This window comes from Engystomops pustulosus, chromosome 6 (assembly GCF_040894005.1).
Source record: "Engystomops pustulosus chromosome 6, aEngPut4.maternal, whole genome shotgun sequence".
Lineage (NCBI taxonomy): Eukaryota > Metazoa > Chordata > Amphibia > Anura > Leptodactylidae > Engystomops > Engystomops pustulosus.
Genome location: NC_092416.1, coordinates 152,908,837 through 152,926,321, shown reverse-complemented (window position 1 = coordinate 152,926,321; position 17,485 = coordinate 152,908,837). Strand labels below are relative to the sequence as shown.

The following is a 17,485-nucleotide window of genomic DNA, read 5'->3' as shown; positions in this document are numbered from 1 at the left end:
TAGTTATAGTAGTATTAGAAGAAATGGCCGGTGGGATAAATGTGATGTTTAGAAAAAAAAAGTACCCTATTCCCGGTCACCATCATGCCTGACAGGCTTATCACTGGTACATATTGTGGTGGACGCAGGCTACATTCATACCGCCATGGGGACATATAGATGGCTGCAATACACGGTGAAAAAGATGGAACATGTTCCTTCTCTCCGTTCATACGAGCATACTAGTGTGAAAATGAGGCCTCATGTATTTATAGTAAAAATACATCTGGAAAGGAGCCAAGGACAACAGTGATAACAAGTTCTTATCACCCAGTGCTAATATTTATATACAGACAAAGACAAACTGGGAGGCTGCAGCTACATCTTCTCATACAAAGATTTATTCCAGAAACGCTAACACTTACCTGTCCATCAAAATCCTCAAAGCTGCGGCCAGTCGTCTACAGGTGACAAAAATAAATTCATTAGTATTTAACATTTTACATTGTGCACAAAAGTAAGCAAAAACCTACTCCAAGCTAAGTAAAGATGTCTGCCGGCTGTACCCATGTAATGCCAAGCTCCAGGAACAAAACTATTTGAGTTTTGTTTCTACGACTCCTCCTTGATGTATGAAGTGCTAGGTGATGTTTGCACTTGCATTTTATTAACTATAGAGGGGGGGGGGGGGGTTCCAGTATTTTAAGGGGACAATGAGCTTTATCTTTAGGGTTCATGTTATGTCAATAGGCGGGATCTCCCTACACATTATTATCAGACATCAATTATTTTGGAGTTTCCGTTGAGATGGCAGAGCAGCAGCTGCTCCGGACACATCGCTGCAGATGACACCGGATTATCTCTGGAGAAAACAAACAAAGACGTCACATGACCATCAGCCGACGGCTGCATTCTGCACGGTCCCTGAAGACGGCTAAAATGGCAAGTTTACACTGAAGCCTTAGGCCGGCGGCACACAGTTTTTTAGGCAGTTTTTAAGCAGTCCGTTAAAAAAAAAAAAAAAAAAAAGAAAAAAAAACACACATGCTCAGGCTCAGAATTTTAGATTTACCTGTGAAGAGGGGAGGGTCGAGAAAAAACAAAACAAAAAAAAAAAAAACAAAAACCTGAAATCATTGGGAGGAGACCACCTGTCTGAGTTTTGGGTTTGTCCCATGTGTATTCTGAGCAGAATTCATTAACCCCTTAAGGACGCAGCCATTTTGTAGCTTAAGGCTCAGCCCGATTTTTTGGATTCTGACTTGCGTCTCTTTATACGGTTATAACTTTTGAACACTGTTACTTATCAAAGCGATTCTGAGATTGTTTTTTCCCCACATGTTGTACTTCATTTTAGTTGTAAATTTTGGCAGATAAGTTTTGCATTTATTTACAAAAAAAAAGAAAATATGATAAATTTTTGGAAAAATTTGCCATTTTCGAAATTCAAAATCATTGCGTTTTCAGGCAGATCGATTTACCACCTAAATAAGTTGCTGAATAACATTTCCCATTTGTCTACTTTACATTTTCATAATTTCTGAAATGTCTGGATAATTTATTTTGATGTCACGCGGCTTACAAATAGAATAGCGCTTTTCCGGATTTTCAGAATTGACTATTTTGGGGATAAATACAGTTTGGAATGAAATTTTACATATTTAGCATCAAAACCCCCTATATAACCAACCCATTTTCAAATCTGCACCCCTCAAGCTATCAGAAACAGCATTTACAAAGATTGTTAACCCCTTGAGATCTTCATAGTAATTGAATCAAAATGGAGGTGAAATTTAGAATGGTCATATTGTTCCCTTATACGTTCATTTAGCCCTAAAATTTACACATTTCCAAAAGATAAAAAGAGAAAACCCACCATACAATTTGTTATGCAATTTCTCCTGAGTACAAAGACCCCCCACATGTGGCTGTGACTTGTGTTATGGGGGCACAGCGAGGTGCAGAAGGGAAGGAGGGCGCTGCAGCTGCCAGGATTTTAGTTTCCTCATTGGCCCCTTTTGAAGGCTATAAAATTTTCGCTTTTTCGTTATTGGGGCCATGTGATGCCATTTTTTTTGCGGGATGAGATGCTTTTTCCAATGTTACCATTTTGGGGTTTGTATCACCTATTGTTGAAAATTTAGGAACGTTTTTTGAGGACAGGAGTAGAAAAGCATCAATTCTGTACTGGATTTTTTACTTCTTTTTTTTTGGTGTTCACCGTATAGACTAATAGTCATGTTATCTTTATTCTATGGGTTGATACGATTACGGGGATACCAAACATGAATATATTTTCTTACGTTTTACTAAATTTGTCAAACAAAACCCTAATGTGGGGAAAAATCTATCATTTATGTATTGCCGTCTTCCAAGTGGCATAACTTTGTTACTTTTTTGGCTACGGAGCTGGTTGATGGCTTGTTTTTTGCGGGACATGTTGTACATTGCACCAGTATCATGTCGCAGTACATATGGTTTTTTGATCACATTTTATAGCATTTTTTGTGGGATTGAAAAGGTAAAAATCATAATTTTTGGAGGGTTTATAACAGTTTTTTTTTACGGCGTTTATCGTGCGGGTTCAATAATGATTTACTTTTATTCTACGGGTTGTTACGGACGCGGTGATACTATATATGTGGGGTTTGTGTTATGATTTAGACTTTTTTTTGAGTTATATGTCTCTTTATATGTTTTGGGGGTTTGGGGCATTTTTAGTGATTTATGACTTTATTTTTTTATTGAATAACTTTTTTTTTTACTTTTTCACTTTTATACCATGGGACATGAAGAAGCAATCATCTGATTGCTTCTTCATGATAATATTCTGCAATACTCATGTATTGCAGAGTATTATCAGTGTCAGCCTATACACTTGCATAGGCTGGCACTGTGCCAGTAAGATGACGTCACAGACGCCATCTTACTGGCAATTCTTGCAGGTAACTCTGGGGTCCAGATCGGACCCCAGAGTTACTATAGCAACGATCGGCGCACCCCGAAAACGGTTCGGGGGGGCCGATCGTGGGGGAAAGATCCCCCAGATACAAGTTAGATGCCGCGGTCGCGCTGACCGCGGCATTTAACGGGTTAAGCACCCGCGATCGGAGACAACTCCGATCGCGGGTGTTACACTGGGGTGCCGGCTATTAGTTACAGCCGGCACCCCATGTTTCCCGATGCCGGCATCAGCTCAGCGTCCGATATATCGGACGCTGAGCGCTAAGTCACTGCGCTCAGCGTCCGATATATCGGACGCTGAGCGTTAAGAGGTTAAACAGGAGGCGGGTCATTCAAAATTGGCAAACGAAAAGCAGACAGATTAAATAATAATAATATTTATTTATGAAGATGATCAAATATCCACTACAGGAAGTCCCCGGGTTACATACAAGATAGGGTCTGTAGGTTTGTTCTTAAGTTGAATTTGTATGTAAGTCGGGACTGTATACTTTATCATTGTAATCCCAGCCAGAACTTTTTTGGTCTCTGCGACAATTGGATTTTAAAAATGTTGGGTTGTCATAAGAACCAGGATTAACAATAAAGCTTCATTACAGACACCTGTGATAACTGTTACAGCTGATCATTGTAGCCTAGGACTAAAGTACAGTAAATTACCAATATCCAGAGGTCCGTTTGTAACTAGGGGTCGTATGTAAGTCAGAAGTTCTTAAGTAGGGGACCGCCTGTATTTAACATAATACATGATAATGTTGCAGATTCGGGTGAGACTCCCACCACCGCTAATAAACAGAAATGACCTGGCTGTGCGCTACACAATGTAAGAGGTGTTCTGGAAGGGTTCCCCACCCCATATATATGCAAAATACACCAGGCACTCTTGTTGAATCAACGTAACATACAAACAAAACGTGTGACGTTTCGGCTCAGCACCATGAACCTTTGTCAAACTCGCTGGCCGAAGTAGGGAACACAATTAGGAGATGGATGGCAGGTCTCAGCGCTCGTCTTAATGCAGAGCTGCGCTTGTGTGCGATTCTCCATAAATGGCCCATTTGTTGTCATTTGTAAATTTTCAGCTGCATATGTAAAAGATTAAGGAAACCTGAGGCTGCATCTTGCTACAGATTTTGCAAAGTGTAATCCTGACCTCATGCATGTGCATTAAAAAGAAGTTGGCCACTTTAATAGCCCAAGTGTAAGACCCAGAGAGGGTAACAAATATTTTATGTACCACAATGAAGTTTCCTGATCACCCCGGGTCACGGCACCAGGACTTGGGAATTCATGTGATGTCCTGCTGGTTCCGGCGGATGAAAGGTGCAATGCACAGACTCCTCCATCCTCTGGGAGACAGCAGGACGTCATAGGAAGCCCCAAGTCCTGCTACTCAGGGCTCAAAGTTTAACCAGACAAGTATATTACGTGAACATATTAGAGAAAATCAGGCCTGCAGCTGCTTATAGCTCCCTGTGCCTACAGACAGTCCACAACATGAGGTCTATCATGCCTTAAATTGTAGAGAAAAAAAAAAAAAAAAACCCACAAACATTATGACCTCCTTAGTGAACAGTGTCCACGATACAAAGATCCATACACCTGCAGGATGCGGTCAGCAGGTGGCGCAATGTGATAAAACACTGACTGTAAATCAGCATAAGAGAACTGGGCAATGCCAACGTGCCAAGAGCCAGCACAGTATTTTATCACTCTAAAGAAGAAAGGAAGGAGCGAGGGAGGGAGGCCGGAGGGGCTGGGGACAAGAATATGAGACTAAAGTACATCTCTCTCTCCTGTACATAGCTGGTGTAATAGCTTAATGCCAGCCATTTATATGACCCGACTTCATTACTTAAACTGTTACCCAGCAGATGTCAATAAGAGTCTTGATGCCGTAGTGATGTACCAGCACCCTACAGTCACAAATACAAAGAGGTCATCAATACAAACAGAAGAGTTCTTGTCCCAGCCTGGCGTGCCATCACAGCTACACAAAGGAAACCCATCACACCCTGGTACAGAGGGCAGTAATAGGTCTCATCCTGTAACACTATAGTAAGAGAATGGCGGTGCAGTCTGAAGACATTGGGGAGAAGATGGAAGAGACAAGGACTGCTGGGGGAAAGCTTTAGAATCATGAAAAAAAGAATAATTCTGCTACAAAGTTGTAGAACTAAAGAAAAAGTTCCTGTCTTTGCCTCAATTTCAGGCAGACCAAGACATTCCCTTACAAGTGGATTTCCAGGAATAACTATTGATGAACGATCCAAGTGATCACAGGGGGTCCCTACATCAGTCAGCCGTTCAGGCCTCAGGATCACCTAATAGTCCATCAATTCCTGGAAATCCTGTTAGATGACATTTCAGGCAATCAGCGATGGTCTTACCTTGTCTGTCAGGAGGGGTTTTATCTCCGTCAGCTGGACGTCTTGCAGTTCATCCATATTTAAGTTCAGTAACTGAAGACAAGGTCACTCCTGTTACAAGGGAAAACACATCCACGTTAGATCTCATCCACAAGTGTATCTAGGATTTATATACATTCAGGGTAAAAAAATTCTGTATCCCAGGAACAGGAGGCGGCCATATTGTTACATTTATGTCCAGAATGTATAATATAGGTTGAAGCTCCTCTATGGAAAGGGGTTAGCAGTCCTGTAACAATGGACCCGTGATCACTAGAATATTCTGCAGGATGCAGAACAGCACAGAATATTGGACCAAGAGACTGAGTTCGGATCAGTTGGATCTTGCAGATCATGAAATTGATCCCATTAGGACCTTTACACGTACAGAACTCATTATCCCTCCTATCCTGTTATTGTCTTTCAGATATCCATCAGATGCCGATCACTTCACTCATTCTTTTTGACAAAAAGAAATTGAGCAAATTTAGCAGTTTGTGAAAATATTTCTTTTAGGTCGAAGTGCACACAGTTTACTTTGTTAAATATGTTCCTTTAAGGCAGAACCTCAAAATCTGATCATTAAATCACTGAATTACATGAAATGCCCTTTCTAGTGTTCCTTCTTTTTACCAGTTCACTCAAAGTCCAGTCCAAAATTGTCCTATATACTTGAGTATTAGTCAACCCGAATATAAGCAAAGGTATCCAATTTTACCAAAAATACAAACAAACAAACACCTTTTGACTAAGCCTAGGGTGGGAAAAGCATTTGTCACCGCCCATGCCCCAGCAGCATATAACCAACCCACTTCTAAGTTCCCTTGTACATTTGGAGACCAGACATGCGCAAATAGGATGTTAAATCCATATGGCAGTTGTGAAGGGGTTAAAGATGAGAATTAATTTTTCAGATCATTTTAACCTTTTGGTACTGTGATCTACAGAACTGGAGATCCTGACCTTTAAAATCCCAGTTCCCAACCACGTCCAAGCTACAACAAACCAGGGAGATAGAGGCAAACACCGAGGGGGGTTTATCAGAAGTGTCAGAGCAGAACTGTTCTAGTTGCGTGTGGCGACCAACCAGAGCTCAGCTTTCACTTTTCCACAGCAGTTTATAAAATTTAAGGTGAACTCTGATTGGTTTCAATGGGCAACTAGAACATTTTATTAGAAATCTCCCACAGTTGGGAATTTTTTAATTCATTTTTTAATTTTTTTTTTTTAACTCCCCGTATCTCTGGTTCTGTAGATCACAGAACCACAAGCCTGATGTGATATGAAAGATGAGAATCTTATATTTAATATGCCACCAGGTTTCCAAGTCCTATAGAACCGAAGATAAGGGTGAAGACACACATGGTGTTTTTGGGCCGTTTTTGGGCCGTTTTTACTAAGTGCGTTTTCAGATCGTTAAAAACGCATGCGTTAAAAAACGTTTTTTGAAAACGCATGCGTTTTTGTCCGTTTTTCATTGCGCAATTTCGGAAAAACGGACAAAAACGGATGCGTTTTTAAAAAACGGATGCGTTTTTTAACGCATGCGTTTTTAACAATCTGAAAACGCACTTAGTAAAAACGGCCCAAAAACGCCATGTGTGTCTTCACCCTAAGGGTGTCTGATGTGACCTTCCCCATTCAGCCTCAAAACCAGACTTATCTCAGGCAAAAAGCGACTCTAAGCTCATTATCACATGACTAAAGGTAATTTTTATAGGTACATAGGTGTCCATTCAAGGCGTGATCATACATGGCAATAAAACATGCAGTTTCAAAGTTATCACAGCAGCTAGGAGGAGCTGAACGCCACATGTGAACACACCCTTAGAATCTGATCCTAAACTACACGCACACGATACTTTCTGGACATGTGATAGCCGTTGTCCCAAAAGAAAAGTAGCCCAAGTTATAAACTTCAAGGTGAGGCACAAGTGTGACCTAGTGATTTAGGTCTGATCTTGTTACTGTGTGCTATATAATGACCCCCTACATGTGGCGCTGTAGCTTGTGACCGCAGGCTAAAACGGGGCTGTCACTTGCGTGTCAAGGGTCAGAGATGCCTGGCATGTGACAACTCATTGATAAGAGTAACGCAGGACTGGATTGTGGGTAATAATTTACCGGCCTGGTTTATATACACACACAGAAATGCTACACGCTGGAATTTTAATAGGCCACTTCTGTGAATCATTACTCGCACAGAGGCTTGATGATCCCCTGGATTTCTACCAAGCGCGTCCGAATTCCAATGGCTATCCTGCCGCGGTCAACAAGTCACCGGAGTGGTGGATGTGCTACAAGCTAGAAGTGGTATAACATGACCCTTACTTACCTCGTACCGGGAACCTGAACTTTACACAGACTGGTCAGACATCAAGCGAATATCAATGCGGGGCCAGATATTTTAGCTTTCACTTATGGAGGGAGACTAGGTGCTGGGAGGTGGCCCCATAACTTACCCCCTCATTTACATCAGATAAGAAGGGTCAGAGAGAAGCACTAACCTGCACAGCTGTGTATGACGCAGATAAGTGCAGGCTGATAACATATATCACAAAGTTCATGCATTGTCTAGACTATCGATTTCCATGGAGATTGTTGGAAATCAGTGACCATATAAATTTTGCCATCTTTCCAGTGTCACAATGCTGGTCCTGCACAGATGACACCAGATCCATCATGTACATGACAGCAGCAGCCAACCACTGGTCTCAGCGGCCCCATCACTGATGAGACCAGTGAATAGTTTAAGTACAGGCGGTCCCCTACTTAAGGACACCCGACTTACAGACAAACCCTCTGACCACTGGTCAAGCTCTCCGAATGCTTTACTATAGTCCCTATAGCAATAATCACCTGTAAGGTGTCTAATGAAGCTTTATTGATAATCCTTGGTCCCATTACAGCAAAAAATGTTTAAACTCCAATTGTCACTGGGGCAGATTTTTTAATCCGTCATGTCATAGGCCAAAAAGCTGTCTGTCACATGTATCAATGGTTTTAGATAAGTTTAAGACCACTATGGCCAAGCTAGAATAAGTCTGTCCACCAACAATGAAAGGAAATCTACCATCAAAATCATCTACTATTATCCACAGCCTCCATCCTTCTAAAAAAAAAAAAAAAAAAAAAAAAAAAAAATATGCGAATGGCATGATTAGAGCCCCTCAGTGCTGTAGCTTTGCAGGCTGTTACACTGTCCACCTATTCTCCTGCTCCCTCAGCACTTTCCTCCTCCAATCTGCACAGTGTAACAGCCTGTGAGGTGGCTCTGGTAGGACCCCTAGGAGCCTTTCAGGCATAATTTTAAAAGTTGATTTTTAGAAAGAAGGAAACCGTTGATAACAAATACTCCTGGACTAACTAATAGTCACGGTGCCCCTGGTTTATCATAATGATTTTCATGGTAGATTTCTTTGAAGCTCGTGTGCCACAATTTTCGTGGTTTTCCTGTTTAAACAAAGCCAAATAATAGGAGGTGCAAAGAATGACTAGACAGCCTGGTGCTACACCAGATACATCACCCTGCAATAGATCTAGTCTAGCTGTCATACCTTACCACACTTTGATAAGTCTGCAGCATTTCTATACAGAACCTGCTGCAGAGATGTGGAATATAACAAGGAGCTGGTCCACATCAGCTTTATATTTCTGCAGTGGATTCTTTATAATCTCCACTCAGTCTATTCCATATGTACATACATAGCAGGTCTAACACCATCCCAGCGTCTGGAATACACCATTAGTAACCCAGCATCCTGTGCTCCCCTGGGTGGTGGGGGAGGACAGCGCCTGTTCATGAAAGATTTATGTCACCTTCATAAAGGCAAGGACATATATAGTACAATGACGACAGGAGTCCTGCAAACTCTCCAGAGACGTCTCTGCACAAACAATACAATAAAATCTATTCCTCCTTGTGATACCTAGAAAATTCGTTACCGATGCAGGATCTTCATCCAGCGCTGGAGCAGAGCCGTGAGAGAGGAATTATGCTGACATTTCCAGATGTGCCGCAGCTTACAGGACCCCGCCGAGACTCGGCATACACCAGACGATGGAGCGATGTGCTGCAGAGACGCAGGCCGCTAATTGCCCAGGTCTTATTCCATAGCTTTACACATGTGCTCTATAGGTTTTCTATACATGGCAGATGGAACGCTCCACTGTAGCTGTGATATGCAAAGCTGTAACAAGTAATAGTGGAATAGAAGAGAACATACAGCCCAGGATGGAAGCTAAGAGGTTACTCTGATAGACAAAAGTAGATTTTAAGATCAAATAAAAAGGTGTTAAAGCACCCCTCAATATTGGACACAAACCCAACTAACTCCTTGGCCTTTAAACTTAAGAGACCAATAAAGCACATAAGGCGCTCCCCTGGCCGAGCTCCGGACCGAAGTTTGCAGACATGCAGGGGGGTGTGGGTGGGACTAATAGGGACACTAAACCGCAGATAAAAAAAAAAATATTAGATTACAAATTGTTCTTAGAAACTACTGCATTTTTCCGACTAAGGCGCACCAACAATAAATGCCTGCTAAAACGACTAGAACCATGTATATGGTGCACCAGATTATAAGGTGCAGCGCAATAAATGACTAGTAGGTGGCAGTCCTGTGCACAGTGCAAGGCAGTACATGTTTGTACAGTGCGGTTCATATATAAGGCGTACCGGACTATAAAGGTGCACCTTTGATTTCTGATAAAAATCAAAGGATTTTTTTGTGCGCCTTTATAGTCCGAAAAATATGGTATATCATTAGATCTCTCCTAACTCTTTAACACCAGGCACCAGTCATTTGTGCCAAGTTTGTTAAAGAGTACCTATCAGGTCTATTTCGGACAATAAATAAACCACTAGTCTGTCTGGACCTGTGCTTTAGAGTCCCAAATCAACGTGTATACAGTATTACATCTGTGCGTCCTTAAGAAAACAAATTGCACTTACCTGGATGAGAGTCTGATGAGGCATACCGGTATCAGCAGAACCCGTGCAGATGCCCCCTATTGCATGGTGGGAAGTAAAGCTGGGAAAATATCCTGGGTTTACTGCGCATGTGCCATATCTACAGAGCGAAAGTGAAGCTGGGATGTACTATACTGGCTTCACTAGCCGCAATGCGTGGGACCCATGCATGGATAACCACTGATTATCCATGTGGGTGGTTTAGTGTCAAAAATCATCCTGACAGGTTCCCTTTAAAGGTCGAGATACACAAAGACCATGATCACATCCACGTTTCCAGCAGATTTCTCCACTGCAGTATCCATTTCTAATTCTCAGGGGTCTCACAGGTAGAGGGTGGAGGGAGGAGAAGAGGACGTCTGGGGTCTCCAGTACCATTATCTGCTCTGGGGTCCCCACTATAATTGTCTTCTGAATGCAGTAATTGGTTTGTGGGTTGGTATTTACAGATTCCACGGCATTTATAACAATAGAAGTTGTTCACCCGGACCCCCAAAAAATAAAAAAAATAATAAAAATTAACAAAAAAAAAATCTTTAGAATTTATTACATTTCTGAGCACAATGGGGCTCATTTACTAAGGGCTCCGCCGGGTTTGTTGGTGCATGTGATCGGATTTCAGCGCAATCATGTCGGCTTTCACGCGACAGGGGGGGGGGGGCGCGAGGAGGGAGGCGCAGCCGATGGATTCGGAAAAACCTCAGAATTTAAAAAACGAAGTGTGCCAAATCAAGCACTCACATGCACCAGGAATAGGATGGTGAACTCCGTCGGACCTTGGCGCAGCAGCAACACCTGGTGGACATTGGGCGCACAACCTTCGTGAATCGCCGGAACACTCGAATCCTCGTTGGAGAACGTGCCGCTGGATCGCGACTGGACCGGTTAAGTAAATGTGCCCCAATGTGTCTGTATTTTGCTCTAAACAGTAACAATAAAAGTAAAGCCTTACCAGAAAAGCACCTGAAGTATACAAAGGAGCAGAAACAGAAAACACGACTCGCTCATAATTAACAACAACACTTCAGCAAAGGTAACAAAAGTACAACCATCAAGTGAATTCCTAGCAGTTCCTAATTGCAGATTTCTTTCAGAAAACTGAAGAAAGCTTCCGAGATTGAAGGAGACAAGTCCCGAAACCCCACAGGTTTCTTCACGTCACCTTCACCATGGAAACCAGCCATGGGACCCGCTGCTAATTGTGCTCCATCTGTGAAGATTCATTATGTTCCTCCTTAAAAGTCAGTTACAATATTTGACACAGGACTACAAGAAATGTCCTCCTTTATAGCGTCTTCAGATCTTTAGGAGAAGACTTGGCTTGATGATATTTCTGTGATTACTTATGACCATATTTACCGTTACGGGATGCAATGAACGCAGAGATACAGTTCATCTCTAAATGTGTCACTGTACCAGGCTCAACTTTTAGCAGTGCAATTTACCCAAAAAAAAAAATTGAGAATTTAGATTCCTGAGTATACATTACAGCGCCCCATTAATTGTCAGTGATAATGAAAACGACTGAGCGGCTTTCATAGTCTTTCCAAGTAATTTGCAAGATTTCAGGTTCTATTTACACCTTGGATCCGATGCCTTCATTAAGGTTTTATAAATACCCTGGAGAACAAAAAGGAGCAGCGGAAGAGCCGCTAAGATCCGAGGCTGCTCGACAGGAGGAGACGCCGAAACAAAAGGAAAATAATAACGGCTTAAAGGTTCGCAGGTTACAATTGTCTCCGCTCCACAGCATGAGGGAGACAGGAATACAGCACCTAAACTTTCCTAAAAGGGGACACAACCCCAAGACAGAGACTGCTGCTCCCAGGCTGATCAGAAAGAGCACAATTCCCATGACCCCAAAGTAAATAAGGCAAAGGTCATCAGCACACATTACTGCTCTACTGACCCTCCGTCTATCTATGGGGGCAAGTATCACTCTGATCTAACGGAATGCTGCTCCCATCACACCAGAACCCACCGATACCCAATTATGTACTGGATGCACCATAGGCATTGGATGACTGTAAGATACAAGAGATTAAGAGTTTATATTAGGCTTTAGGATCCCTGGCTCCATTATGACGGCTAGAAAGCAGGGCTCCCATCTGTATATCCCCATGCCTGACGATAAATGGGACCGTGCCCAATTTACTTGTAGGAATCTTCATCTTGTTTCCAATCAAAGACCTGTAGGGGAGAGGGGACTGTCAGTAAGAACACAAATGGGCCCCAGACCTCAACAGTAGCGCCTCATGCACACGAACGTATGCGGGATGTATGTACGGCTGCATATATAGGTCCCCCATAGTTGACCATGACGGCCAGGCTCCATACAGTGCCGTGGCCGCAAAAAAGATAGAGCCTGCTTTATCTTTGGCCGTAAGAATGGCGTGCGCCATTATTCTCTATGGACAGGGGGAGCAGCGCTCGCTTCTCCTCGTCTCCAGCGCACATGTTCGTGTGCATGCACCCCAAGTTGCATTTCGGCACAGGCCCATTGCTGCCCATCACATAACTTACACAATGCTCAGCACTTGTGACCCATGTCACCCATGTGACATTGATGACCTAACCAAAGGAAGATACGTCAGCATAGAAAATCCACCGGGTTCCCACCAGCAGCACCCAAGTCTATAAGGAGGGAACTCCTGGGTGATGACCCGCAGACATGCACGTGGTACACGGCTTCTTATCAGTAACCTGAGCCTCAGCCATGTCATGTCATGGGAGAAGCCAGACTGGTCCAGCTTGTACTGGAGAAGGTTACTACGGGTCTTTTATGAGGGCGACATGTAACGTCTTCCTCATACACGGCTACAACAACCGTTACATTACACAAAGGACCTGCTGGAACAGAGCAGATAAATAAGTGACTCACATCCTTAATCCACTTCCAACAAGGAAAGAGATGGGTGTGAGGTGAGGCAATGCCAGGCTGTGCCAAGTAATGGCACCAAGTGGATGTGCATAAAGCTTAGTCACTGGATTCTTCTTTATGCTTCAGTTTTTCTTAATTTCCAGAATCCTTGGAAAAATTGGTCATGAATAGAACCAGGTGGACTTTGTGTGACCATGAGAGGTCAGGGGTCAGTCCTTCCTATAAACATGTGGAGGAGGCCTGGATTGCCCAGTGGTGAAAGGAGCCCTCTAGTCAGAAGTCATCCGGACGCCAGGACCGCTTCATACAGATCACAGGGGTGCTAGACCTTCAATCTCCTAATCTGAGGACCAGGGATTTCTCAGGACCAGGGAACCCATTTAAAGGGAGAGGTTTTTGTAGTTTGAGGTCTTGAGTGGTTTGTGTGTAGAGTCCTGACATTGGCTCCTTATAGGAGTTTGATAACTTTTGAAGATCACTTTGTAGTATTCCCTCACTACAGAAAGGGAACTGCATGGTCCGATGCAACCAATAAGCCTCCACCAGACTATTTTGTTTTAGGGTGCGTCCACACGTTCGGTTTTTCAGATGCAGTTTTTGGAGCCAAAAGCAGGTGCGGATAATAATGGGTTGAGACAAATAATTGAAAGGCGCTGCTCCTCTTTTTTATCCCATTCCAGGTTTGGGCATTAAAAACTGTATATGAAAAACTGAACGTGTGAACGCTCCCTTAGGAAGATTGATTGGTTGCTGTGGGTAACAGCTTCACTTGCACAGGTTTGTCACATCCATAATATGTTGAGACCTGCAAAACAGAAAACGCTGAAACCTGGAGTGTTGAGAAAGAACAACAACCACAGATCATCATCATCATACATTGAAAGGCAAGAAGCCACAAGCCTGGGGAGCTGGACAATGGCCGGAGTGCACAGGCCTCTGCCTCCATAGGAGGGTTTCCTGGAGACAGACCAGGATGAAGGCCTCCAACAAGGAAGTACACAGCCAAGACAATCCCTTCCATGGATATAGTTAAAAACAAGTTTTAATATAAAGCTGGTACCAAGTCATTTTAACGACACGTACCTGGACTAGACTTTGGAAAAGCCAAACAGAAGAAAAATGCTAAAGTATCAGCAGAACCCCCCCCCCATTAGATGATAGGACAATAATGGCAAAGACCCATAAAACACAGTAACATCAGAGCTTACAGTGCGGAGAGCCCCCTCCATATCTGGGGAGGAGTTAGGGGGGACGTCTACACATCATGAATAGGCGGCTTGTTGGCAGGTACAGTAACGACAAGATGCCAAGTATCTAAACTATCACACAGCTCGATGCCCCTGTACCCACAGCTATGGCAGAGCTGCCCACACACCGAATTACTTGTGGATTTGCATTCCTGTACAGAACATCCACAATGTAGGCTGCATTCACACACATGTATGGGGGACGTATATATGGCCAACATACGTCCCCTATACACTTCTATAGGCTCACAGCATGGTACGGTGCTGCACACGTGCAGCAGCGTACTGCTCCGTAGCCCGGGAAAAGATAGGACAAGTCCTATCTTTTCCCATATTACGGCGCCGTGGCCCATATGTTCCTATGGAGAGGGATGGGGGTGAGCGGCGCTCACCACCTCCTCCTCCTGCTCCTCCTCGCCCTGCCGTGTGCCCGCCGTATTACGGTGCAGCGGGCACACGGCAGTGTGCATGTAGCCTAATACAGTGGCAGCGTAACGTATGGGATTTATAAAAATCACACACACATTGTGGAAACAATCCACAGGAGGAGCAGCTTTTACCCAAGTGGATTTAAGTGTGGCGGATTCTGCAGCATAAACACGCATCAGAAACCATGCGCCTGCAGCACCAGCCTGTGCAGGTTTTCGTGCAGATTTTGATTTGTGGTTTTCCAGCATGGACATAAGCATCACGAGCAGCTGAAATAAAGGATCTAAAAACATTAGACAAGCATGGCGGCTTTCTTTTAAAAACAGCACCGCGGCGGAAGTGGAGAAGTTTTTTTGGCAATGACCTCTTCACATTTGTCTCTGATTCTTTTAACATCATAAGGCGCAACCCAGTGCTGGCTGCAGCTCTATGAACCTTGACCTTAAAAGAGTGACCCCTCGGCTTAGCAAATTTAGTCACTCTTGTACTACTGAATTGAGCAGCCGGACACACGATTTTCACGCCACACCACCAATTGGTGAGAATACGACCACCGGTTTATCAGAGTGCTGTGGGTCCCAGAGGCTGCGTTCACATTGCGCTTGGAAACCCAATACAATTACATTGCTGTTAACATTGGGTTTTGTCAAATGTTAACACATTATTTAACGTAACGATTTTAATGCATGTGCCAATATTATGTTCTGTAAATGCAAACTTTAAAAGTAAATTAATTAGGCAAATCTCCATTCAAAACACAATGTAAACGCCACGTGTGAACGCAGCCTCAACCAGCAGCAAGTTAGTTGGTACCTCCCCTTTAAGTGAACAGCAATTTATCCATTCATGTAGGTCAGAAACTTAACAGAACATTAAAAGGGACTATTAACTCCAAGATCAGCTCCCCAGCCATCACTACACTACAAATCCCAGCATGCCCAGCCATGCACACAGAGGAGCAGCAATTCTGCAGGGGTTAGAGGGCAACAGGTTGGCGGCTAACCAAGTGCCACAGGCTGATACAACATTAATGAATCATATATATATAAATATTTGTCAGGCACAGCAATTAGTCACAGACATTAACAGGAACACATTATCTAAATAGACATCTGACCTACAACTCCCATCATCTGTGACCTTGGAGCCATGTGGTCTTCGCACTCATAAGCATGGCTGCCGCTGTTTATAGAGTAGGGCGGAGGACACCTTATTACCACCATGTGACAGGTAATAACCACATAGTCAATTGCCCCTCATTAGAGACCCCAGACACCTGCAGGAAGAGGATGGAGATGACCTGAAGGCTGCAGGGCAGGGGTCATGTCACACCCATGTATACAGAGGTCTATAGAAAGGATCACAGCTGGATGACTAGCGGGGGATGAGGGGAATGATGATCCAGGGGTGGATAATTAGTATAACCAACACACACCAGGGGCTAAAGTTGTATCTTACAACCTGATACACATATACAGACAGGAGGAGATGGGTAGAAGGATGGACACACAAGGAGGAAAGGATAGAGAGAGAAGAGAAATAGATAGGAGATAGGTGGGTCTGCACTGCAGGACTGTCCTGAGAAGAAGGGGTTAATACATTAGGCTCCATCTACATAATCAGATACAGACGTCACATTTCGCTCCAGTATCCGCCATACACATAAGTGCATCTATCTACTAGCACACAACAAGAAAACGCACATCTCGCCCGTCATGCAATGTGAACGAGCGGCTACAGTGCGCGTACCTGGGGAGCAGCCGCCGCACACCTGTGCCCTCCCGCCACCCTCACCTCAGGAGGCTCCCGCCACCCTCACCTCAGGAGGCTCCCGCCACCCTCACCTCAGGAGGCTCCCGCCAACCTCACCTCAGGAGGCTCCCGCAGACACCACGATGACGCAGATCACTCCGCAGTCCTCCCTCAGGGTTTTCCTCCTCGCCGTGCGGTGCCGCGCCGGTAGCTGTGACCCCGAGACTGACAGGGAAAAAATAGCGCCTCCCCCTGCGCGTCTTTAAATGTTCATGTAACGCGGCCTCGTATTGGCCGCCTGTGACAGCTCCTGCCTTGCATGAGAGCTCGGCGCTGATTGGCTGACGGGACGCTCTAGTCATTTCCATGTGTAGCCGGTGCTGCTGAGTCTGATTGTTATGATGTGAGGGAGGAACATAATGTCACCTCCCGCCACCGGCTCCTGCCATGTGTCACTCACCACAGCGACTGCCACCTTACTCAGATGTACCTCTACTAGCCCACCGGGCATCAACAACCAACTCTGACCTGTAGTAACCCAGCATCACCCACCATACCCAGTATAGTACTAGTCTCATCACCCACCTTACCCAGTATAGTACTAGTCACATCACCCATCATACCCAGTATACTACTAGTCACATCACCCATCATACCCAGTATATTACATGTCACATCACCCATCATACCCAGTATAGTACTAGTCACATCACGCATCATACCCAGTATAGTACTAGTCACATCACCCATCATACCCAGTATACTACTAGTCACATCACCCATCATACCCAGTATATTACATGTCACATCACCCATCATACCCAGTATAGTACTAGTCTCATCACCCACCTTA

At 44.0% G+C, this 17,485-nt stretch overlaps 1 protein-coding gene across 6 annotated transcripts in view; it reads right to left on the bottom strand.

The window, feature by feature from the left end:
* Positions 1 to 16,908, bottom strand: part of NDRG3 (NDRG family member 3) — a 33,357-nt gene extending 16,449 nt beyond the window's left edge. For 3 of the 6 annotated variants that reach the window (XM_072111818.1, XM_072111822.1, XM_072111825.1), the window contains exons 1-3: positions 16,750 to 16,908; positions 5,334 to 5,423; positions 405 to 440 (exon numbers count right to left, since the gene is read on the bottom strand). In XM_072111818.1, coding sequence (XP_071967919.1) covers positions 405 to 440; positions 5,334 to 5,390 — 93 coding nt within the window. In that variant the 5' untranslated portion in view covers positions 5,391 to 5,423; positions 16,750 to 16,908. Of the gene's footprint in view, positions 1 to 404; positions 441 to 5,333; positions 5,424 to 16,629; positions 16,697 to 16,724 lie in introns of those variants that run through there. The other 3 variants (XM_072111820.1, XM_072111819.1, XM_072111821.1) reach the window with 3 other exon arrangements.
* Positions 16,909 to 17,485: the final 577 nt, after the last annotated feature.